The sequence below is a fragment of the Littorina saxatilis genome, linkage group LG6, assembly GCF_037325665.1.
Source record: "Littorina saxatilis isolate snail1 linkage group LG6, US_GU_Lsax_2.0, whole genome shotgun sequence".
In the NCBI taxonomy this organism is placed as follows: domain Eukaryota; kingdom Metazoa; phylum Mollusca; class Gastropoda; order Littorinimorpha; family Littorinidae; genus Littorina; species Littorina saxatilis.
In genome coordinates this window covers 50,983,521-51,009,686 of record NC_090250.1, presented here as the reverse complement: position 1 = coordinate 51,009,686, position 26,166 = coordinate 50,983,521, and the positions used below count along the sequence as shown (strand labels likewise).

At 40.9% G+C, this 26,166-nt stretch overlaps 2 protein-coding genes across 6 annotated transcripts in view; one reads left to right on the top strand and one right to left on the bottom strand.

The window, feature by feature from the left end:
• Window positions 1-6,151: 6,151 nt before the first annotated feature.
• Window positions 6,152-21,506, top strand: LOC138969485 (low affinity immunoglobulin epsilon Fc receptor-like). 2 transcript variants are annotated; one of them, XM_070342282.1, is made up of 7 exons: window positions 6,152-6,415; window positions 8,870-9,223; window positions 10,602-10,750; window positions 11,330-11,834; window positions 12,191-12,273; window positions 15,839-15,923; window positions 20,481-21,506. In XM_070342282.1, the coding sequence occupies exons 2-7, from the start codon at window positions 9,058-9,060 to the stop codon at window positions 20,705-20,707; spliced, it is 1,215 nt and encodes a 404-aa protein (XP_070198383.1). In that variant the 5' UTR covers window positions 6,152-6,415; window positions 8,870-9,057; the 3' UTR covers window positions 20,708-21,506. The 2 variants fall into 2 exon arrangements, with proteins under 2 accessions (XP_070198383.1, XP_070198382.1); XM_070342281.1 differs by lacking the exon at window positions 6,152-6,415 and adding an exon at window positions 6,880-7,120.
• LOC138969483 (centrosomal protein of 44 kDa-like) overlaps window positions 20,939-26,166 on the bottom strand; it is a 23,983-nt gene continuing 18,755 nt past the window's right edge. For all 4 annotated transcript variants that reach the window (XM_070342277.1, XM_070342278.1, XM_070342279.1 and 1 more), the window contains 2 exons: window positions 25,054-25,366; window positions 20,939-23,589 (listed from right to left, as the gene is read on the bottom strand). In XM_070342277.1, coding sequence (XP_070198378.1) covers window positions 23,532-23,589; window positions 25,054-25,366 — 371 coding nt within the window. In that variant the 3' untranslated portion in view covers window positions 20,939-23,531. The remainder of the gene's footprint in view (window positions 23,590-25,053; window positions 25,367-26,166) is intronic.

The window sequence follows — 26,166 nt, the reverse complement described above, 5'->3', positions numbered from 1 at the left end:
GCCAAGCTTGCCTCATATTCAGGTCACAAAAATCTTCTACAAGCCATACAAAACGACAAGAGTTATCAAGTTTGTCAACATCGTCTGTTGAATGCTGCCACCGGTGTAACACGAAATTTTTACTCCACGAAAAATTTACTCTGGAGTAAATATTTCGTACGAAATTCTTACTCCGAGTACACTTTTCGTACGAGAAAAGAACTCCCCAAGGCACGAAAAAATTACTCCCTCCACGAAATTTTTACTCCCCATTTTTTTTTACTTCCAGTAAAAATATCGTACGCAAAAATGGGATGCGGGCGAAGGGATAATGCCAATAGGTGATCTCGCGCACACGAATGTCGCGCTACCCTCCTTCCACCCCTTCCACCACCAAGACTTACAGGGGACAAGGGAGTAAAAATTTCGTACACCTGGCATGGGAGGTTAAATTGCTCGTGTTGGGGTGAAGTAATTTATTCGTTATTTATTCGTCAGCTCAGGGGAGTAACATTTGTGTACGAAATGTTTACTCGGAACTCACCTGTCTTGGGGAGTAATTTTCTCGTGCAATGGGGGAGTGCTTTTTTCGTAAAGGGAGTAACTTTTTCGTACGAAATGTTTACTCCTGAGTAAAAATCTCGTGGGAGTAATTTTCTCGTGTTACACCGGCTGGCAAAGTCTGTTCAGAGCCGAGCTGACTAAAGGGAAGTAACTATGTAACTGCATGCGCTCGCATGAGAAAGCCAAGATCGGTGCCACTACACTGATTAATTTTGTTAGTGTCGCAAGCAATCACTATGAAGGGACAACAAGTAAAACACTATAGAATAAGTAGCTTTCGCGTAGCCCGGCAGATTATTCAAAGATTTGGGGAAATCTTTATACGAGCAAGTACAATAAGTATGGCCTTGCGATCTCACTTGCTTCCCCCACAGAGTTTTTCATTCAATTAATCTTTCATTATAATGATTTGTCGGAGAATCAATGTGTGCGTGAGTGCTTACATGCGTACGTGTGTGTGTGTGTGTGGGAAGTGTTTCTTCGCGAATCAGTTTTTCTTCGCGAATCAGTGCTTCCTCAGGAATCAGTGCTTCTTCTGGAATCAGTCTTTTTTTCGGGAATCAGCCTGAGTGCTTCTTCACAAACCAGCGCTACTGCAGGAATCAGGGGTTTTTTCTCCAGGAATCTGTGTTTTCCAGGGAATTGGTGTTTCTTTGTGAATCAGGTTTTTTACTCACTCGAACATCAATGTTCCCGAAGTACGTAATCATATGCACAGCGAAGCCGGGACATCTCATCATTTCGACGGCCTTGGCACAATTTGAGTGCTCTTCAGGGGCTGCTTCACACACACCCACGCACACGCACACACACACGCACGCACACACACTGACTGACACACACACTGACACACACACACATGCACACGCACACGCACACACACACACACACTGACACACACACACACGCACACACACTGACACACACACTGACACACACACACACACATACACACACACACACAAACGCACACACACACACACACACACACAAACGCACGCACACGCATGTACAGTCTCTGTCTGTCTTTCTCAGTGTCTCCATACGCACGTAACGCAGACCACTTAATTTCCATAGGGCCAAGTATGTAAGCTATTGACCCCTGTTGGAAGGTCAGAAAACGCGGATCTTTAATTAACCACCGCGGCCACGGCACGAGAACAGTGACAATGCGTAGGATGCTTGGCACAGAGACTGCAAGTAGTATTTCAACTTCTTCCGCAATGGCGCTGAGTGGAGTGTCTGAGTCATTAAACTTAAAGATGCCGTCTTCGTCGTGCAGACGGTCATGTTCCAATGTCACATACCAATCCATGCTTGAGCGTACGCTGTGTGCACCTTCCGCTTTGAGACATAGACATAGAACACTTTATTATCTCCACTTTGAGACATAGACATAGAACACTTTATTTATCTCCACTTGGAGACATAGACATAGAACACTTTATTTATCTCCACTTGGAGACATAGACATAGAACACTTTATTATCTCCACTTGGAGACATAGACATAGAACACTTTATTATCTCCACTTGGAGACATAGACATAGAACACTTTATCATCTCCACTTGGAGACATAGACATAGAACACTTTATCATCTCCACTTGGAGACAAAGACATAGAACTCTTTATTATCTCCACTTGGAGACATAGACATAGAACACTTTATTATCTCCACTTGGAGAAATAGACATAGAACACTTTATTATCTCCACTTGGAGACATAGACATAGAACACTTTATTATCTCCACTTGGAGACATAGACATAGAACACTTTATTATCTCCACTTGGAGACAAAGACATAGAACACTTTATTATCTCCACTTGGAGACATAGACATAGAACACTTTATTATCTCCACTTGGAGACATAGACATAGAACACTTTATTATCTCCACTTGGAGACATAGACATAGAACACTTTATCATCTCCACTTGGAGACATAGACATAGAACACTTTATTATCTCCACTTGGAGACAAAGACATAGAACACTTTATTATCTCCACTTGGAGACATAGACATAGACCACTTTATTATCTCCATTTGGAGACAAAGACATAGAACACTTTATTATCTCCACTTGGAGACATAGACATAGAACACTTTATTATCTCCACTTGGAGACATAGACATAGAACACTTTATTATCTCCACTTGGAGACATAGACATAGAACACTTTATTATCTCCACTTGGAGACATAGACATAGAACACTTTATTATCTCCACTTGGAGACAAAGACATAGAACACTTTATTATCTCCACTTGGAGACATAGACATAGAACACTTTATTATCTCCACTTGGAGACATAGACATAGAACACTTTATTATCTCCACTTGGAGACATAGACATAGAACACTTTATCATCTCCACTTGGAGACATAGACATAGAACACTTTATTATCTCCACTTGGAGACATAGACATAGAACACTTTATTATCTCCACTTGGAGACATAGACATAGACCACTTTATCATCTCCACTTGGAGACATAGACATAGAACACTTTATTATCTCCACTTGGAGACATAGACATAGAACACTTTATTATCTCCACTTGGAGACATAGACATAGAACACTTTATTATCTCCACTTGGAGACAAAGACATAGAACACTTTATTATCTCCACTTGGAGACATAGACATAGAACACTTTATTATCTCCACTTGGAGACATAGACATAGAACACTTTATTATCTCCACTTTGAGACATAGACATAGAACACTTTATTATCTCCACTTGGAGACATAGACATAGAACACTTTATTATCTCCACTTGGAGACATAGACATAGAACACTTTATTATCTCCACTTGGAGACATAGACATAGAACACTTTATTATCTCCACTTGGAGACATAGACATAGAACACTTTATTATCTCCACTTGGAGACATAGACATAGAACACTTTATTATCTCCACTTGGAGACATAGACATAGAACACTTTATTATCTCCACTTGGAGACATAGACATAGAACACTTTATTATCTCCACTTGGAGACATAGACATAGAACACTTTATTATCTCCACTTGGAGACATAGACATAGAACACTTTATTATCTCCACTTGGAGACATAGACATAGAACACTTTATTATCTCTACTTGGGGACATAGACATAGAACACTTTATTATCTCCACTTGGAGACATAGACATAGAACACTTTATTATCTCCACTTGGAGACATAGACATAGAACACTTTATTATCTCCACTTGGAGACATAGACATAGAACACTTTATTATCTCCACTTGGAGACGTAGACATAGAACACTTTATTATCTCCACTTGGAGACATAGACATAGAACACTTTATTATCTCCACTTGGAGACAAAGACATAGAACACTTTATTATCTCCACTTGGAGACATAGACATAGAACACTTTATTATCTCCACTTGGAGACATAGACATAGAACACTTTATTATCTCCACTTTGAGACATAGACATAGAACACTTTATTATCTCCACTTGGAGACATAGACATAGAACACTTTATTATCTCCACTTGGAGACATAGACATAGAACACTTTATTATCTCCACTTGGAGACATAGACATAGAACACTTTATTATCTCCACTTGGAGACATAGACATAGAACACTTTATTATCTCCACTTGGAGACATAGACATAGAACACTTTATTATCTCCACTTGGAGACATAGACATAGAACACTTTATTATCTCCACTTGGAGACATAGACATAGAACACTTTATTATCTCCACTTGGAGACATAGACATAGAACACTTTATTATCTCCACTTGGAGACATAGACATAGAACACTTTATTATCTCCACTTGGAGACATAGACATAGAACACTTTATTATCTCTACTTGGGGACATAGACATAGAACACTTTATTATCTCCACTTGGAGACATAGACATAGAACACTTTATTATCTCCACTTGGAGACATAGACATAGAACACTTTATTATCTCCACTTGGAGACATAGACATAGAACACTTTATTATCTCCACTTGGAGACGTAGACATAGAACACTTTATTATCTCCACTTGGAGACATAGACATAGAACACTTTATTATCTCCACTTGGAGACATAGACATAGAACACTTTATTATCTCCACTTTGAGACATAGACATAGAACACTTTATTATCTCCACTTGGAGACATAGACATAGAACACTTTATTATCTCCACTTGGAGACATAGACATAGAACACTTTATTATCTCAACGAGAGAAACCCAGGTGTGGTGTATGCAGCATTACAATAAACAACATAAAATAAAATAACAAATTTAACAAATTTAACACAACATTTTTTTAATTTAAATTATCGAGGCGCAAATAGTCCACTCATAGTAGTCTAGATTAGGACGACAATATCAAAACAAATCTCTCTCTCTCTCTCTCTCTCTCTCTCTCTCTCTCTCTCTCTCGGTGCTCTCTCTCTCTCTCTCTCTCTCTCTCTCTCTCTCTCTCTCTCTCTCTCTCTCTCTCTCTCTCTCTCAATATTTGCAATCACATTTCAAACATGCCACAAAAAGATATGGGTCCCAAAAAATCATCCCTCCTATGCCTCGCATAGACCTCTACAAATCGAGCTTAGCCTTCTCGAGAGCGTTTCTCCTTCCCTCAACAGATAAAGGAAATGCAACTTCAGTGAAAATGTTAAGAGGCAGTCACGTTCACACATCATTCGTGAATGAAATGTCTTGTTCGATTGTTATTTTGCTAAACATTTTGTACTAGTGTTAACGGATGTGTAGCTGATTTGAGCAACTTTACTCCCAAATGAAAGGTATAACTATGTCAATGTAATTTTGTAATTTTTGAGTTCTCCCTATGTAATTCCGTAAATGCACATTGTGTTGCATTCCATACAATATATTTCTGTATTTTATATCATTGAATTTTAATTTTTTTATGTCCGTCTGTCTTCATGTGTTGTATAAAGGACAGGTTGTAAGAATAGGCTTTGCCTAAAACCTTTATCCTTTTGTAATAAAGTTCTGAGTCTGAGTCTGAGTCTCTCTCTCTCTCTCTCTCTCTCTCTCTCTCTCTCTCTCTCTCTCTCTCTCTCTCTCTCTCTCTCTCACTCGCTCCATTCATATCACATGACGTCACAAAAACAAACCAAAACTGAAGACCCTGGCTGCTTTCTGTGAAGAGTAGGAATTTTTTTTTTTCATTTTTCATTTTCATTACTTTATTGTCCCATCGCTGGGAAATTCGGGTCGCTTCCTCCCAGTGGAAAGCTAGCAGCAACGGAGTCGCGCTACCCAGGTGTCTGCGTGTTTAGGTGTATTCAGCCACCTGCACTTATGGCAGAATGACCAAGGTCTTTTACGTGCCATTGTGATGACACGGGGGTGGGACATGGCTTCCGTCTCTGGGTCTGCACATAAAGTTGACCCGTGTCCGTCCCGGCCCGAATTCGAACCTGCGACCTTCCGATCACAAGTCCAGTGCTCTACCAACTGAGCTACCGGGCCCCCAATTTATTTGTTCCAATGAATTTCCTATTTGACGCCGATATGAATTAATCTGCCAAATTGATTCAGCAAAAACGCCCCACTATGTAGAGGAAGCATTCAGGCTGTTGGAGCCTGGTACTCTATGTCCGGTCTTGGCAAGAAGAAGGACGATGTTCTTGTCCAGAGTCAAAGCATGCTCAGATCTGTGGTGCTATGCCTGATCGCCCGCAAAAAAAGTCTCTTTAAAAGGCACTCTCCTTCTCGTGTAAACTGTTCAGTTCACCATCTCTGACTCTGATCTGGCCAGCGTATTACATAGGATAGCCTAAGCCAACCCCTCCACTTTAATTGCCGGTCACATACGAACAATCTACACACTAACTGCATGCTTGCTGGGGTGAGTTGGATTTTACTTTCTTACAAAATTAATTTATTAAGTGACTAACTCTGCACGGATAACTTTATAACTTTTGTTTCTTTTCTTTTTTCTTGTGCTGGTTTACGATTGTCCTTTTTATATTTAGTCAAGTTTTGACTAAATGTTTTAACGTAGTCCTTTTTTTATTGTCTCCAACTTTATTTCTTAGTTTTAGCCGGGACAGATTGTAGGACTAGGCGTCAGCCTAACATCTCCATCCTTGAGTAATAAAGTTCGTTCGTTCGTCCGTTCGTTCGGATAGCACAGAGGCTCTTAATTTCTGGTATATGACCAAGTGGTAGGTTGGTTTTCTCCCATGCAAAAGACTGGCCAAATCTGAGACGGTTAACCGAATTGTGATTTAATGAGAAGGAGTGTGCTTTTAAGTGAAGAAACCGAAAGCGGTACTTCTAGTTATTCCGTCCTTTTGAAAGTGCCTTCCTAATAAATGACCTGACTGAATCTGATTCGACTGCTACCACATCAGGACGACGACAGAGTAAAAGTAAAAATCAGAAGTGTAAACAGTAGGGGGCAGAAGTGCATAGAAGCAGCGTGCACACAATCGAATCGTGGGGGGCAAACGCTGAACACTGTAGCAAAGCGTGTAGATAACACACGGGAGTCAGCCACGTGTCAACATGAACACCTGTGGATTGTTCGTTCTGGTTCTTCTTGCTACGCGTGAGTTTCTCATTTTCCCAGAACAGTCTCTTGAGTACTGACATTTCTAATTTGAGAGTACCTTCCTTCTCATGTAAAGAATCATTTACGTACACCACCACGGATGTGGCCAGGCGGCTTTCATGGGATAAAATCATCCTGCCACTTGGACTCATACCTAATAGCAACACCCCGACTGCTTGTTGTGGTGAGTTGTCATTTTCTGATGAATTAATTTCGTAAAAACCACGGCATGGAGCCTTTTTTCAGAAATCAATTCATCAAAAAATGACCACTGTGCACGGAGTACCAAGGCTGTTCATTTTTGGTATGTGACCAAGTGGGAGGGGGGGGGGGTGGTCTTGTCCCATGTGAAAAGCCTTGCCAGATCTGAGATGGTGAGCCGAATCGAGAAGGTGTACGTATGTCCATAGACCAAATAGCCTGGACCGCCAACTCGTCACGTGACCCTTCGAGGTTACGACGCTCGACTTTAAGGGGCCCTTAGCGTCCGGTTTGAAAGGCCAGCGATTCGAAGACAGTGAAAAGAAAGCACGCTCCAGTTATTTGTGACAATGGGAGGTGACAATGAACTGGATTTTCCAAAACTCCAAACTAAACTTAACAAACTCATCGAAAAACATGTTCCATATGCACTTTAGCTGAGTTTATTTTAGCATTTTCAGAACTTACCTCGGCAACTTCGTCCATGTTTACAATCGACACCGGATATGACATCCCCCTGATTTCTGAAAAGCCATGTAAGCGTAGGTTCCTAAATGCGAGAGGCCGCTACCTCGTAATAGAGAGAAAGAGCGGAGAGAGAGCTAGTTGGCGGTCCAGGATAAATGGTCTTTAAAATATAAAGAGCGGATAGCTCGTATTTGTTGCAGACACATGGCCGGCGTCGTGTCAAAGTCGTTAGTAGGCCCAAATCTACCCGAGTGGAAACAGGCACAAAAATGACTAGGGCGATTTCTTCTTCTTCTTGTCGATCACACTAGGGCTATTTGAGTCAGTTACAATGCAGACTCTTGTTAACCCGTGATTTGTAAAAATGTAAAACATTTTACAAATCACGGGGGATATGTAACAAATGTTTTACAAATCACGGGGCGCGCACCGTGATTTGTAAAACATTTGAACAAATCACGGGGCGCGCCCCGTGATTTGTAAAATGTCACGTAAATGTGCCCGATATTCAGTGTCACCTCCAAAGTCAAGGGATCTATTAGATTTTTTTTTTTCATTACTTTATTTTTCCATCGCTGGGAAATTCGGGTCGCTTCCTCCCAGTGGAAAGCTAGCAGCAACAGTGTCGCGCTACCCCAAAGTCAAGGGATTTATTAGAAATGTTGTTCTTTCCTTGTTATGCTAAAACTCGTAATATTGTACCTATCCGGCCTAAACCACCCCCACCACCCAGCATAGAGGCTCTAAACAACAAATATTGATAATAATAAAAGACCTGTATTACTTTGTGGAATGCGATATTTTTACATTTTTACTTTTTTACAAATCGCGGTTTTAGGTTCGACGTAATTTGTAAAAAGTGTTTACATTTTTAGAAATCACGGGTTAACAACTGTTTTTTTCCATTGTATTTGTTAGTGACGTTTTCAAAAGTAATTGGGTTTTTTAAGATTGATAATTGATTGAGTGAGTGAGTGTGTGAGTGAGTGCGTGATACTATAATTGAAACCCCCCCGACTAACTGTCATAATTAAAGAGTCCGGCCCCTATCCCCCCCTCCCCCTTTCTTCTTCTCAGACACACAATGTTTGGACTGGAGTGGCCCTCCACAGGACAATGCCGGCCTTTCTGTCTGCGTCGGAGATGACGTCACTTTCCCGTGGGATTTTCAGACTGCAGAAAATGAAGACATCGAGGACATAAAATGGGAATATGAGACAAATTCCACCTCGAAACTAATCGCCTTCTACAGTTCTGAGAGCTTTATGCCGAGTGAAAGTTACAAACAGCGTGTTAAACGCGAGTCTAACGGTAGTCTGACAATAACTGATATCACACTGAAGGATTCTGGGATGTACAGCATCAAAGTGGAAGTGCAAACCCAAAATGGCGTCAGTCGCTACCAAAGATCAGTCTTTCTACAAGTGAAAGGTACTTTTGTTTTTTTGTTCTGGCGAATTCGTTTATTGGTTTGGCTTTACATTAGTAGTTGTTCGATCTAATGGCGGCTCTTTATATGTGTGTCTTCTATTTGTATCTATGTATTATATTTACACCCCCGGTATAGGGGTGTGTATAGGTTTCGGTCGATGTGTTTGTTTGTTTGTGTGTTTGTGTTCGCATATAGATCTCAAGAATGAACGGACCGATCGTCACCAAACTTGGTGAACAGGTTCTATACATTCCTGAGACGGTCCTTACAAAAATTGGGACCAGTCAAACGCACGGTTAGGGAGTTATTGGTGGATTAAGATTCTACAAGGACTTACAGAGAAACATATTCATGGTCAAAGGGAAATAACCTTCTCAGTTGGTGGCAGTGAGAATGGGTGCAGTGAGAATGGTTATTTCCCTTTGACGGGGGTGTTTTTCCTACCTCGGAGGAATTTCTTGTTTTATTATGGGTTTCACGGATGTGTCGGCTAACTACATAATTTAATCGCCAACAAATTGTACCCTCATTTTGGCATATTAGTCGCATCTGGACAATAGACGAATCCGGAAATAACTTCGTCGGGCTTGTATTGGTCGGGCTTGTATTGGTCGCAAAAGAGTAGTACCTTTTGGAAACATTGAGGCAAGTTTTCCCATGTGACATTATAGGCCAATCACTATATAGCGAGTCGCCCGTCTCCACACGTCGTCGCACACGACCCACGCTAGTGACTGAGCTATATTGTCACGTGGGAAAGCTTGCCTCGATGTTTCCAAGAGAAACTACTCTTATACGACCAATACAAACCCGACGGAGTTAGTTTCCGGAATTTGTCCATTGTCCAGGTGACACCAGTTTTCTCTGTTTCTGTTTTGAATTTTGCTGCTATTGACTTTGCCTTTCATGTTTTCAGCTTTGAAGGTTGTACTTGTGCCCTTTTCTTGTCTGTCTATCCTTTTCCATTCTACAAATGAAACCTCTTCTCTATCGTGTGTGTGTGTGTGTGTGTGTGTGTGTGTGCGCGTGTGTGTGTGTGTGTGTGCGTGTGTGTGTGTGTGTGTGTGTGCGCTTGACGGTGTGCATGTGTGTTCGCGTGCGTACGTGTATGTGTGTGTGCGTGCCGTGTGTGTGGGTGTGTGTGTGTGTGTGTGTGTGCGTGCGCGCGTGCGCTTGAGTGTGCATGTGTGTTCGCGTGCGTTCGTGCGTACGTGTATGTGTGTGCGTGTGTGTGTGCGCTTGAGTGTGCATGTGTCTTCGCGTGCGTACGTGTGTGTGTGTGTGCGCGTGCGCTTGATTGTGCATGTATGTTCGCGTGCGTTCGTGCGTACGTGTGTGTGTGTGTGTGTGTGTGTGTGTGTGCGCGTGTGTGTGTAGACAGCGTGTTGACAGAGGACATGAAGGTGCACGTGCAGCAGGAGGGAGATGCAGAGTGGGACAACGCCACCAGGACCTTTACCCTCACGCTCTCATGCGGAACGTTCCGCTTCACTGAGGACCGGCCACCCTTCGACGTGCAATGGACAGTAAGTTCTTTTTTCAGTGTTCAAAAACGGGTAGACAATATTTTCCAAATACGTAAGTCTTCCGTTGCGCACCAAATAAGCCGTACATCTACGACAATCTATACTCTGTGCACACACAAAAAATGATTGCGACAAATTTCGCACCCCAACATCAATTCCAGTTTCGTTTCATTCAATCTTTCTATTCCATTTAAGGCACCAAACTTTCCTTTCCGGGGATCACGTGATCGCCGTTCAAATAAGGTTACCCCCAAAATCGACCTGACAAAAACGTAATGTACCAACTCAAAAATCGACGGAAAGTCATAACAGTCACAACTTGGCAAATTGTAGATACCCAGAGAAAGTCAAGTCAATTATTTACCTAGAGGTTGTTTTGTTTCGCTGGCTTGTGTATTTTTTTTTTTTTAATGTTTTGCCATTCCTGCTGGCGCAGGTGTCGATCGCATGAACTGTCGAAAACGGGAGCTTTTTGCTGTAATTTTGAGGGTTATCATTACAAAAACCTTTGTATTTCAAAAAAATTACCCAGTGGATCGCTTCATATAGTCATGGCGGTGCTGTTTGCTCTTGTCGCAGACCCCCACAGGTGGCGCGCTAAACAGCACCAAGTACAGCAACGGTCGGTTCTACCTGAGCCTGCCCTCCCCCGTGGTCGGTGGTGTCTACACCTGTCGCATCCCCCCGAACCACCTGTCTAATGTCTGCCTTTCCGACAGTCGTCATGGCAACGATTTAGTGCGTGTGGTCGGGCTGGAGGCCAACATGTTACAGATGCAGCACGATGCTGAAAAACAGAAAGAACAAATCGCAGACCTGAAGGCCGAGGATCAACGCTCCCGAGCAGTGCAAGACACGCTCCAGGCAAGCGACGACAGTCGGAAATCACAAGTGGAGAAACTGCAAGAAAAAGATGATGACTTGCAGGCAGAAGTGGACTTACTCAAAGCGGCTAACGAGACGAGGACAGCAGAGAATGCGTGGCTGAGGTCTCAGTTGATGAACCTGACCCAGCAGAGGGGTCAGTTACAGGCCAGGGTGGACATCGTCACTGACTTCATTGAAAGGCTGAAGCTGACCATTGGTGAGTCGGGGAATTGAGGCGTGTGTGTATGTGAGTGGAGGCGTGTAAGTGTGTGTGACTCCGGTGTTTGTGTGTGTGTGTGTGTGTGTCCCTCTCTCCTTACTCCTCTCTCTCTCGTCTTGTCTTGTCTATCTGTCTTTCCGTCTGCCCCCCCCCCCCCCCTCCCCCTTGCTCCGCTCGGCTATATTTGCATCGCTTTTCTTTCGTTCACCGTTAAATATTTTCCAGTCTGATTAACATTGCCGATCATTCCTCCATCCATCTAAAGCTCCACCCGTTCATCAATTTTCGAGCGAATAACACTACCGGTTCATTCCTCCATCCACCTGTGTCTGTCTGTCTCCCGGTGTGTGCAGGGCCGTGTCCGGCAGACTGGTCAGTGTTCGGCCAATCTTGCTACGCCTTCTTCACACAGCCACTCAAATGGGTTGACGCAAAGGTACGTGAGCAGAGAAAAAAATATCAATTTTCTCTCTTTTTACATTTTGTCAATGTTGACTAAATGTTTTAACATAGACCGAAAATTTGAGACGAGGTGATGATGAGGTGTGTGTGTGTGTGTGTGTGTGTGTGTGTGTGTGTGTGTGTGTGTGTGTGTGTGTGTGTGTGTGTGTGTGTGTGTGTGTGTAGCAATTCCAAGAAGACCACTGGACGGACCATTATGTAACTTCACATGGAAGTTTTTGTGTGTGTGTTTTTTTCGAGCATCATTGATGACATCATATCCGACATTTTGCAAAAAGTTAAGGCCGCACTGTGGTGACCTCAGTTTTTACTTAAATGGCTTGAAAGTTTAGTGAAGCAATCTTCGCCTCAGCCTGGACTATGGAATTGCATTTCAGCGCGGAACCTCTAAAAATCATTAATGAGTTTGTTTATTTAAAATCTAAAAAAATTGAAATTGCAATAACAGATTCAAAATTGATTACTTCTTCTTCTTCTTCTGCGTTCGTGGGCTGAAACTCCCACGTACACTCGTGTTTTTTGCACGAGTGGAATTTTACGTGTATGACCGTTTTTTTACCCCGCCATTTAGGCAGCCATACGCCGTTTTCGGAGGAAGCATGCTGGGTATTTTCGTGTTTCTATAACCCACCGAACTCTGACATGGATTACAGGATCTTTTTCGTGCGCACTTGGTCTTGTGCTTGCGTGTACACACGGGGGTGTTCGGACACCGAGGAGAGTCTGCACACACAGTTGACTCTGAGAAAAATTGATTACATATCACATACAGACTTCAAAAATACATATGTCATGTTTACTCTAAAAATGTCCTCAGAATTGAAGAAATTGTTTTTGTGCAAATTAGGTCCTTGGTTGGAAAGTACACGTGTAGAGCAATTCCATGAAAAATAACAAACAGATATGTACCAAACCGTGCATGTGATTTCATTTCTTCCAGATGGTATCCCAAGACAATGTCATTTTGTTCTAATTATTTAGATAATTGATGACGTCAAATCCGTTGTTTTTTTAATTCTGAATTGAAGTCGAGACTGCACTGTGGTGACCTCGCTAATGTTTCCATAAAATTGATCGAACTTTGCCCCCGACTATTGAATTGTATCAGTAAAATGTTCAAAATCCTAATAACTCATGCCTCTCCCAGACCAGTCCGTCCCGTCGAGGTCTTCGGGTGACCGCTCGCCAAACTTTACCAGTCTTGCCCATGGCAGATCCCGGGTTTTTAGTGTTGACTTTACATTTAATCAAGGTTTGACTAAAATGTTTAAAATTACTGAACTTGTCACGCAGGTCCCTCACGTGAACTAATTACGTTAAAAGCCTACATGGAAGTCTTTTAAGCGCAAGCGCTATATCAAGCGGCTAGCGCTATACTGCCTGACACGTCAAGCGATCAGTAGGCCGCTTTGCACATGAATGTGTCGGGTTTTTTTTGTATTCACAAACCTATTGTCTTGGTGAAAAAAATGCAGTGCGTTCAGTTTCATTCTTTGAGTTCGACAGTTTGATTTAGATATATTAATTTCGCTTTATGCGACTTGCTACATTTAGTCAAGTTATGACTAAATGTTTTAACATAGAGGGGGGAATCAAGACGAGGGTCGTGGTGTATGTGTGTGTGTATGTGTGTCTGTGTGTGTGTGTAGAGCGATTCAGAGTAAACTACTGGACCGATCTTTATGAAATTTGACATGAGAGTTCCTGGGTATGAAATCCCCGAACGTTTTTTTCATTTTTTTGATAAATGTCTTTGATGACGTCATATCCGGCTTTTCGTGAAAGTTGAGGCGGCACTGTCACGCCCTCATTTTTCAACCAAATTGGTTGAAATTTTGGTCAAGTAATCTTCGACGAAGCCCGGACTTCGGTATTGCATTTCAGCTTGGTGGCTTAAAAATTAATTAATGACTTTGGTCATTAAAAATCTGAAAATTGTAAAAAAAAATAAAAATTTATAAAACGATCCAAATTTACGTTTATCTTATTCTCCATCATTTGCTGATTCCAAAAACATATAAATATGTTATATTCCGATTAAAAACAAGCTCTGAAAATTAAATATATAAAAATTATTATCAAAATTAAATTGTCCAAATCAATTTAAAAACACTTTCATCTTATTCCTTGTCGGTTCCTGATTCCAAAAACATATAGATATGATATGTTTGGATTAAAAACACGCTCAGAAAGTTAAAACAAAGAGAGGTACAGAAAAGCGTGCTATCCTTCTTAGCGCAACTACTACCCCGCTCTTCTTGTCAATTTCACTGCCTTTGCCATGAGCGGTGGACTGACGATGCTACGAGTATACGGTCTTGCTGAAAAATGGCATTGCGTTCAGTTTCATTCTGTGAGTTCGACAGCTACTTGACTAAATATTGTATTTTCGCCTTACGCGACTTGTTTTGTATTCACAAACCTATTGTCTTGGTGAAAAAAATGCAGTGCGTTCAGTTTCATTCTTTGAGTTCGACAGTTTGATTTAGATATATTAATTTCGCTTTATGCGACTTGCTACATTTAGTCAAGTTATGACTAAATGTTTTAACATAGAGGGGGGAATCAAGACGAGGGTCGTGGTGTATGTGTGTGTGTATGTGTGTCTGTGTGTGTGTGTAGAGCGATTCAGAGTAAACTACTGGACCGATCTTTATGAAATTTGACATGAGAGTTCCTGGGAATGATATCCCCGGACGTTTTTTTCTTTTTTTCGATAAATGTCTTTGATGACGTCATATCCGGCTTTTTGTAAAATTTGAGGCGGCACTGTCACACCCTCATTTTTCAATTAAATTGATTGAAATTTTGGCCAAGCAATCTTCGACGAAGGCCGGACTTCGGTATTGCATTTCAGCTTGGTGGCTTAAAAATTCATTAATGACTTTGGTCATTAAAAATCTGAAAATTGTAAAAAATAAATGTTTTAATAAAACGATCCAAATTTACATTCATCTTATTCTTCATCATTTCCTGATTCCAAAAACATATAAATATGTTATATGTGGATTAAAAACAAGCTCTGAAAATTAAAAATATAAAAATTATGATCAAAATTAAATTTTCGAAATCAATTTAAAAACACTTTCATCTTATTCCTTGTCGGTTCCTGATTCCAAAAACATATAGATATGATATGTTTGGATTAAAAACACGCTCAGAAAGTTAAAACGAAGAGAGGTGCAGTAAAGCGTGCTATGAAGCACAGCGCAATTATTGCTACCGCGCCAAACAGGCTCGTCACTTTCACTGCCTTTTGCACTAGCGGCGGACTACGTTCAGTTTCATTCTGTGAGTTCCACAGCTTGACTAAATGTAGTAACTTTTTCGCCTTACGCGACTTGTTTTTAGTGTTATGCTGACAAATCGACTAAATGTTTTACATCGCTCCACATATAAATGCGTGCCTTGTTTCTTCAATCTTTAGTTCTTGGTTTTTTTTTCTTCAAGTAACAAAAAATACTGTCACACGACTAACTCGTAATAGCGGGTACTGTCGCCCTTCGCACTTCTATTGGTGCATCTGTGACTATGTGCAGGCAGCTTGTGAACGTCAGCACGGCATTCTCGTGGAGATAGACTCCCTGCAGGAAAACGCCTTCGTCTACAACATGGTAAAGGGAGGTAAGTACACGCCGTCTCGTTGGATTTACCAAGGTAGGGGAACGGCTCCTAATATGGACCATTTTTTGTTTCATGCTGAAAACTAGCCTGTTTTCTTGCGAAGAAGTTTCATTTTGTGTTTGGTAGTCCTTCTCTCTTACATTAACCGTTAGGCCTAATTAGAGTGAAATAGCTTTGATAGACATTCAGCAAAAATTAAATACAGAAAAAATCACAAAGGGTCCATATTAGAAGCCTGGGCGCCTAATATGGACCAGGCCTTCACGAATCACTGTAAAAAGCCCCCTATATTTCAAAATAACATGATACAACTTAGTGTACAAGTCAGCCTAATTAAAATATGCTCTAGATTTATCTGTTTCGGGTTGATGAGAGCATTATTTGAAGCGCACCAAGAAACTAAAGAAGCTTATCAAAAACAGAGTGAAAATAAGTGAAAGTATCAACTTCCACGAAAAGAAGACTTTTTGTTGCATTTTTTTAAAATCTCGAGCGCTAGTTATAGGTTATTTCCAGCAAGCTTCTTAATGAATTAATGAAAATAGCCTTTAGCTTTTATTTTCTTCGATTTGTTGAAGGTGGTCCATATTAGGGGACTCGCACATACTTTGAGATTTTGCTATTATTTTTTGTTTGCAGTAGAAACTCAGGGTCAACACTGCTAAAATGTAACAAGTACGGTTTTAGCTGTCATATATAGCAATTTTTGTGTGAAAAAAGCTTTGGCTGTGGATAGAAACGAGTCCGTTTTAGGCGGAAAATTTAGAGTAAACGCTGCCGAAAGTAAAAAAAGCCTAACGGTTTTGAGATTTCTGTTTCTGCAACTGTTTTGACATGTACACGTTATTCAGAGAGGGTGAATACAGCGAATAAAACTTTTTTGAGCGCTCTAGCGCAGTTAGTTTGTCAGAACAGAAGGTGGTCCATATTAGGAGCCCTTACCCTACTTCACTGAAAATTGCGAAGAGTTTATTATATACCCCCCGCGGATTAGGGGGAGTCCCATATTGGTTGGGACGAGAAAGAATTTACCCGATGCTCCCCAGCATGTCGTAAGAGGCGACTAACAGATTCTGTTTCTCCTTTTACCCTTGTTAAGTGTTTCTTATGTAAAACGTATTATCATTAGATTAAACCCTCCCATGGGCGAGAGCTGGATGTAAAAAAGCACCTGTTTGCTTATGCCATTACCCTCGTAAATAAAGAATTTGTCATTGTCATTGTCATTGTATAGAATATAGTCAATTTTTGTAAAGATTTTAGTCAAGCAGTATGTAAGAAATGTTAAGTCCTTTGTACTGGAAACTTGCATTCTCCCAGTAAGGTCATATATTGTACTACGTTGCAAGCCCCTGGAGCAAATTTTTGATTAGTGCTTTTGTGAACAAGAAACAATTGACAAGTGGCTCTATCCCATCTGCCCCCTTCCCCCGTCGCGATATAACCTTCGTGGTTGAAAACGACGTTAAACACCAAATAAAGAAAGAAAAGAAAGCTATTTTATGAACAATTTATGGCTTATCTTTGATTTTAAACATGATCAACTGGTGTCAGCAGCCACTCATTATTTCTTTTAAAGTTTGTATTAAATCTTTGGGGGGGGGGGACAGCCTGGGGGGGGGGGGGGGTGTCCGGATCCCCTGTAACCCCACCCCCACCCCTAATCCGCCCCTGTGACACAAGAGCTTTGCAATAGTGGTTTCCATTCATTATGATACAACGATAAAAGACGTAAGATTAGCTTTTCCTTCCAAGCTTGCGACTGTTTCAGTCGTAAGAGGCTTAATTTATATTATGAAGCGACTGATCTCATTGATTTAACAGGGGGAGGTTGCCTAATATGGAGCACTTTTTGTTTTTTGCTGATAACTTGCTTGTTTTCTTGCGAAGAAATTTCATTTTCGTGTTTGGTAGTCCTTCTCTCTTAGGTTAACCGTTATAGGCCTTATTAGAGTGACATAGCTTTGATAGAAATTCAGCAAAAATTAAATACAGAAAAATTCACAAATGGTCAATATTAGGAGCCTCGGTGCCTAATATGGACCAGTGAAGAGGCCTTCACGAATCGCTGTAAAAAGCACCCTATACTTCAAAATAACATGATACAAGTATGCTTTAGATTGATCTGTTTTGTGCTGATGAGAACATTGTTAGAAGCACAACAGGAAACTAAAGAAACTTTTCAAAACCAGAGTGAAAAATAAATGGAATTATAAACTTCTATAAAAAAAAACAAGTCGCGCAAGGCGAAATTACTACATTTAGTCAAGCTGTGGAACTCACAGAATGAAACTGAACGTAGTCCGCCGCTAGTGCAAAAGGCAGTGAAAGTGACGAGCCTGTTTGGCGCGGCAGCGGTTGCGCTGTGCTTCATAGCACGTTTTACTGTACCTCTCTTCGTTTTAACTTTCTGAGCGTGTTTTTAATCCAAACATATCATATCTATATGTTTTTGGAATCAGGAACCGACAAGGAATAAGATAAAATAGTTTTTGAATCGATTTCGGAAATTTAATTTTGATCATAATTTTTATATTTTTAATTTTCAGAGATTGTTTTTAATCCAAATATAACATATGTATATGTTTTTGGAATCAGAAAATGACGAAGAATAAGATGAAATTGTTTTTGGATCGTTTAATAAAAAATAATTTTAATTACAAGTTTCCGATTTTTAATGACCAAACTCACTCATTAGTTTTTAAGCCACCAAGCTGAAATGCAATACCAAACCCCGGCCTTCGTCGAAGATTGCTTTGCCAAAATTTCAATCAATTTAATTGAAAAATGAGGGTGTGACAGTGCCGCCTCAACTTTTACAAAAAGCCGGATATGACGTCATCAAAGGTATTTATCGAAAAAAAGAAAAAAACGTCCGGGGATATCATACCCAGGAACTCTCATGTCAAATTTCATAAAGATCGGCCCAGTAGTTTAGTCTGAATCGCTCTACACACACACACAGACACAGACACAGACATATACACCACGACCCTCGTCTCGATTCCCCCCTCTATGTTAAAACATTTAGTCAAAACTTGACTAAATGTAAAAAGACATTATTTGTTGACTAAATGTAAAAAGACATTATTGTTATATTTTTTTGAATGCTCGAGGGCTAGTTAAAGATTAATTTCAGCAAGCTTCTTAGCTTTTATGATTTCCTCATACATTAATTTATGTTCTGAATATTTTGGGGAAAGACCAAAGCGCAGATAACTCACAAAACACTTCCTTACCCACATGCACAATCACACCTCAATTGCACACCTCTCGCTTCCACACACCGACCTCATTTTCTGTTCAATACTCATTCCAAACACCTCAACTACTGTTTTGACAGAGAAAAAGCTCTATTGGCAGCCGTGGATGTTATCAATACATTTTTCAAGAGACAATATTCCAGAACACAAAAACGAAGACTGGTGACTGAACAATATTGATGAGCTGTGGGTGGCCGAGTGGTAAAGTGCACTTGCCTCGGAAGCGAGAGGTTGCGAGTTCGACCCTGGGTCGAGGCGTAGGCAATTTTCTTCCCCCTTTCCTAGTCCAGGTGGTGGGTTCAAGTGCTAGTCTTTCGGATGAGACGAAAAAAACGAGGTCCCTTCGTGTACACTACATTGGGGTGTGCACGTTAAAGATCCCACGATTGACAAAAGGGTCTTTCCTGGCAAAAATGTATAGGCATAGATAAAAAATGTCCACCAAATACCCGTGTGACTTGGAATAATAGGCCGTGAAAATTAATATTCGCCGTAATGGCTTGAGATTTACTGGCCGATGTGAATGCGTGATATATTGTGTACAAAATTCCATCTCACACGGCAGAAATTAATATGTAAAGCGCTTAGAGAACGTTAACGTCAAGCGCTATATAAATCTCCCATATAAAATAAAATAAATATCACCGTGCTGATACAGTGAACAATATCACCGAGTTTTAGCAGTGAACATATTATCGCTGTGCTGTGGTAGTGAAACGCGTCACAGTGCTGTGGTAGTTAAAATCATCAGTGATGTGGCAGTCAAAATCATCACTGTGCTGTTGCAGTGAACTATATATCTCTGTGCTGTGGTATTAAAACTTATCACAGGCCTGTGGAAGAGAAAATTATCACTGTGCTGTGGCAATGAAGATTATCTCTGTGCTGTGGTAGTAAAACTTATCACAGTGCTGTGGAAGAGAAAATTATCACTGTGCTGTGGCAATGAAGATTATCTCTGTGCTGTGGTATTAAAACTTATCACAGGCCTGTGGAAGAGAAAATTATCACTGTGCTGTGGCAATGAAGATTATCTCTGTGCTGTGGTAGTAAAACTTATCACAGTGCTGTGGAAGAGAAAATTATCACTGTGCTGTGGCAATGAAGATTATCTCTGTGCTGTGGCAGCGAACAATATAACTGTGTTGTGGCAGTGAACAGTCTCTGTGCAGTTAACATCACAGTGATGTGGCAATGAGCAATATATCATTATGGCAGTGAACAACGTCACTGTTGTGGCAGTGAACAATATTACTTTGCTGTGGCAGTCAACACTTCCATTGTTCTTTTGCAGTGAACAGCGCCTGGATTGGTCTGAATGATATTGAGCAAGAGGGCGTTTTTGTCTGGGCATCCAGCGGTCGGCTACTCAGCTTCAGCCACTGGGGGGCCGGTCAGCCAAGCAACTGGAACGGGCAGGAACACTGTGGCATGTTTTGGGCCCATGTGGGTGACCGTTGGAACGATGGAACGTGCAACCACCAGATCCCCTATGTCTGCGAAAGACACGCATTATTCTGAACTGGCCACGGAAACGGCCCGCTATTGCATGCCGTCATCAGGAGTGTACTTACTGTTTACCAGTTCTAAACATACTTCTCGAATTTTGTACGCCATCTTTGTCTCTCTCGTTGGTACAGTACATGACATTAATTTGACTGGGACCGAGAGGTGCTCCTCCTCCCCTTTGCCTTCCATCCTATCACATGAACAACATCCTTCTCTCTCTCCCTCTCCAGCAAACCCACACACTGATTTTTTCATTTTTAATTGAAATTTGGAATCTTCTGGGAATGTAATGAGCAGTTACAGCAACTGATAAACTGCATGTGACATGTCCAGCAATTCAATACACCAACATGCACACACAACATGTCAGAAAGTACAAGTTCTTCTTTAATCGTCAGTCTAACTAGCACAGAAACAAACTCCATCACTCACAGATATTAATACACACACAATACTTCATACATACAACAACAGCATATATGCATTATCCTTTAGGGGGAGGGGGAATGTGTAGCAAATAAGAGTGATACTGGACGGATAGTGATATTTGCTGTCACAAGATCGCATTGATGCAAGAGATTTTGTTTGTTTGTTTGCTTAACGCCCAGCCGACCACGAAGGGCCATATCAGGGCGGTGCTGCTTCAAGAGATTTTGAACACAGACTATGAAAGAGAGCCAGTACAGATCACAGTTCTTACTTGTGTAATGGCAAGTCTGCTAATAGTGAACCAAATCCAAAAACAAAGAGACTGCCAACGTTCCAAAATTCAGAATAAAAAAACAAGAAAGGTAGGTTGTTGGAACGTTTGTTATTGACAAAACAATACATTTATTTATTTATTATTAAATAACAATATTGAATAAATAAATAATATAACAAGAAGAGCAAACGCTCGATCGAGTCACTTTCGCAGTTCTGAATATTATATGAGGCATCAGATGGACAGGAAGAAATTGCTATTCACAACACAATGAGTCACGTTCACATAAAATTTGAGCCCGGTCACTTTTATAGTTTCCGAGAAAAGCCCAACGTTAAGTTGTGTGTTGCCGAACAGAAAAGGCTAGTTATCTCCCTTGTTTTTCTGATAACGTTCGTAAAAGGCTACAGATGTAAATACTTTGATGTAAAGAATAATCCTACAAAGTTTCAATCACATCCGATGAACTTTGTCAAAGATATAAAATGTCTAATTTTTCCTTTGACGCTGACCTGTGACCTTGAAAAAGGTCAAAGGTCAACGAAACCATCGTTAAAGTGTAGAGGTCATTGGAGGTCACGACTAAACAAAATATGAGCCCGATCGCTTTGATAGTTTCCGAGAAAAGATATAAAATGTCTAATTTTTCCTTTGACGCTGACCTGTGACCTTGAAAAAGGTCAAAGGTCAACGAAACCATCGTTAAAGTGTAGAGGTCATTGGAGGTCACGACTAAACAAAATATGAGCCCGATCGCTTTGATAGTTTCCGAGAAAAGTCCAACGTTAAGGTGGTGTCTACGGACGGCCGGCCGGCCGGACAGACTAACACTGACCGATTACATAGAGTCACTTTTTCTCAAGTGACTCAATAAAAATATAACAATGTATTGTTTTGTCAATAACAAACGTTCCAACAATCTACCTTTCTGTTTTTTTATTCTAATAGTGAACCAGTTCAACTTGAACTTGAATCACATTTTTATAGTTATACTCTTCCGACAAATGTTCGACTTTAGAAAGCAGTAAAGAAGAACAAACTATTAATATCAGAATGAGTACTATTTTTATACTTATTGTATTACTAGAAACTGGTAAAATATGCACAGAATACTACTTTACTAGTTACACATTTTTTCTCTGAAGTATCCCAAGCTCTTCCAAAACATGTTGGACTTTACAAAAGGTTTAAAGGAGAAAGATGAAGAAAAAAGTGCTATTACATGTATCAGAATAATAATTATTTTGATTATTATTTGTTATCATGATCAATGTATTATTTGAACAGAAATCATATACACACACTGAGATTGCTGTTCTTCAGTCTTCCCTGTGCTTCAAGGTGGTAAAATGGCAGATCACATGAAAAGAAAACTATGCTCAAACAAGAAAACTGTCTGCATCAATAGGAATGGAGTGATTATTGCGCGTGTGTGTTCACATTTGTTCTTTGTTCTTTAATTATTTTAATAACAAGATATTCTGTCACAGGACTCCAAACATTGTTTTTTTTAATGCTTATTGTTTTCTTTTATTTTTCTCTTTCTTCTGCGCATAAAAACCAAGCAAATTAATAAACACAAGACATCAGTTCCACTCCTGAGTTATATTGTACATTCTGCGTACCTCCATAGAAATCGACGCAATGTGCTATCAATCATGCACTGCACGGGTAGAAAAACACAGCAGTTTTACTTGACTGCCGACTGAAGAACTGTGAAGTGAAAATGAAGCTATGAACTGACACAATACAGCTAGCTGGGTCCAAGTGTGTGTGGGGTGTGGGCTGCCATGCGTCACATGATGCTACAGTGCCATTACCACATATTATGGAGAGACACTTTTGGGGGGTGGGGGGGAGGGAGGGTGCGGGGGGGCTAAGTGGGATCTGTCTGTCTCCTTAGTTCCAACCTTTCCACATCCACACACTTGCGCAGCCTTGTCAAGGTCTCTTCGCTAAGGGGCTGAAAGGTTTCTGTCAGCTGGCTGAAACCTATACACATGGCAGTGCCAATACCAAACCTTGCACTCGGTGCGATCTCAACATTGCCTCTACTCTCCCTAACAGTACTTTGTAGTGACACACTGTGCGGAAAGAAGAAGCCACAAACCAGGACAAAGTAACATCACACCATCAGGAATCCCTGGATGACTGGCTGCCGGTGGGAAGGAGTCGCTGGGTGGTTTTGAACCTGAAACATGTCAAACAAAGTAGCTGTGGGAATCTTAATCAAAACAGGCAGAGCACTATTTTCAGATCTGGGAAATAAAGGGACGTAACCACTAAATGGTACGACATGTGCATCAAAAGAAAGAAGCGAGAGTTGTGCGGAATAAATCTGGCACCTGAGTGAGTAACAAACTTTTTAATTTAATGATAAATGAGCATTTCTGCAGACCTGTTTACCCCCATAAGTGTTTTGGAGTAATGCTCAGCCCCAAAAATAGTAATCCTGGCAAAAAAATAGTAATCATCCAGCATTCGTCGCCAACGCACATGACAACTGTGTCTGCGAAACGCAATCATGCACATATATCCATCATTCACAAACAAAACACATCAGTTTTTGTAGTCATCATAATTTCAAAGAAGATCACATCAAAAGCACATGCATCACTGATTCTTTTTCTTTTGCTCGTTGTAGACCTTTTTCAGTGTGTCAAGCGCTTCTCTACTGTCACCACTAGAAGGCTCTCCAGCGTCTCATCAGACAGACATGATCTCTGGTCAGTCCTGTGCTTTTTTTTTTACCCCATTTTGACATTGAAAAAAACCCAATGCCAAACATGTGAATTAATAATAAAAAATAAAAAAAGATTTTTTTTATTTTACTTTTTTTTTATTTATGAAAATCGTCGTCTTGACACGGATAGCAGAATGGCGTATTTTTTGCAGAAAATCGTAATAAATTACGCCAAAATCATAAGAGTAAACAGGTCTGTTTCTGAGCTTGTTGTTCTCTCAGGTGCCAGGAGATTGGTTCCTCACAACTCTCACTCACATGCATGCACTTAGAGCGCTTACGCCCCTTTGTTTCTCACAAAGTGGCTGTCAGTTTTGTGCAAAATGCCTCAAGATTCTGTGACTATGTATCAGACATGAAAACTGGGACCCATGAAAAACTCCAAAAGTGACCTAGTAAAACTCCCACATGATACCAACATTCTGGGCATGAATCATGAAATGGCTCTGAAATTGTATCTTTTCAAGTCACAGCTCACAAAAGTCTGGTTTCAGCCAAAAGTCTAAACATTGTCATGATGTGTGATGTATGGTCCCTTCACAAAATTAAGATGGTAACGGTTTTCCCTAAACATTAAATATCAGCAGTTAGCCTACAGCACAAAAGAAAGATCTCAATTATACGTCAGGAAACGGTAACCGTTTTGTCATGCTACTTGTTCTCTTGTAAACTTCAATGAACCTTGCAACTGCTGCTCATCACTGCTACCAATTTTGAAAGGAGTATGCTTATTTAATTAGTAAAGTGTGCAACTCCACTGGGCAATTCATACACACATGAAGACCAGCTCTTGCATGCGCGCACACACACACACACTCTCTCTTTTATCTATCAATTACTCAATTACTGTTGCTTCACTCACATCATCTCGCACAACACACAACAACAGGCAACCAACCAGCAAACACTCACAAACTCTTGATCCTCTCAACTTGCTGTAGAGTGGAAGTATCCAGATTTTCACAGGGCGCAGTTACATCACCGCCATCACCATCTGCCCCCGTTGCCGCATCCCCCTTCCTCCAAGCCGCCTCCCTGCCTTGTCTTCCGCCGCCGGTTGGAACCAGCGACAGTGTGTTTCCGGACATGTTGGGCGTGCTTGACAAGCGCTTTTCTACATCGGCCACGCTGGTGATTGTGTCGTTGTTAGAGTACTGGTTGACATCTCCGTCCCCTTTGCGTATGGGTGAAAAGTTGTGCAGCATGCTCCCAGAAAAGGAATCACCTGCACGAAAAATTCATCTGGGTCCTTAGATGACCTGAGTTTGTTAGAGTGAATGTATCAGCTCTTTCAAGGCCCAACCATTTCACATTTTCTGTAAATTTACCTCCATTGCAGGGTCTTAAAAGGTGGGTTTCATTATAATTATAATGCAATCAGGATTGTCGCTTCAACTTCTCTTCTCTGAAAGCAGTTTAATACTGCTCTAACCCCCTCATATGCCCTATTCATTTTGTGTATGCAGCTAGAATTTCATTTAAACATACCCCACTTTTCACCAATTTCAGATCCATGATCGTTGATGATGCTTCCTGTCCCCCAGAACTTGGTTCTTCTTCTTCTTCTGCGTTCGTGGGCTGAAACTCCCACGTACACTCGTGTTTTTTGCACAAGTGGAATTTTACGCGTATGACCGTTTTTTACCCCGCCATTTAGGCAGCCATACGCCGTTTTCGGAGGAAGCATGCTTGGTATTTGCGTGTTTCTTAACCCAACGAACTCTGACATGTGTCGATGTGATTACATGATCGTTTCCGTGGCACTTGGTCTTGTGCTTGCGTGTACACACGGGGGTGTTCAGACACCGAGGAGAGTCTGCACACAAAGTTGACTCTGAGAAATAAATCTCTCGCCGAACATGGGGACGAACTCACGCTGACAGCGGCCAACTGGATACAAATCCAGGGCGCTACCAACTGAGCTACATCCCCGCCCTATTAGGGACTAGCTTTGTTGATTCGCTAATTGACCATGATCCAACAAGAAAGGGCTTTCCTAATTTTATTTTTCACACACAAAAATGT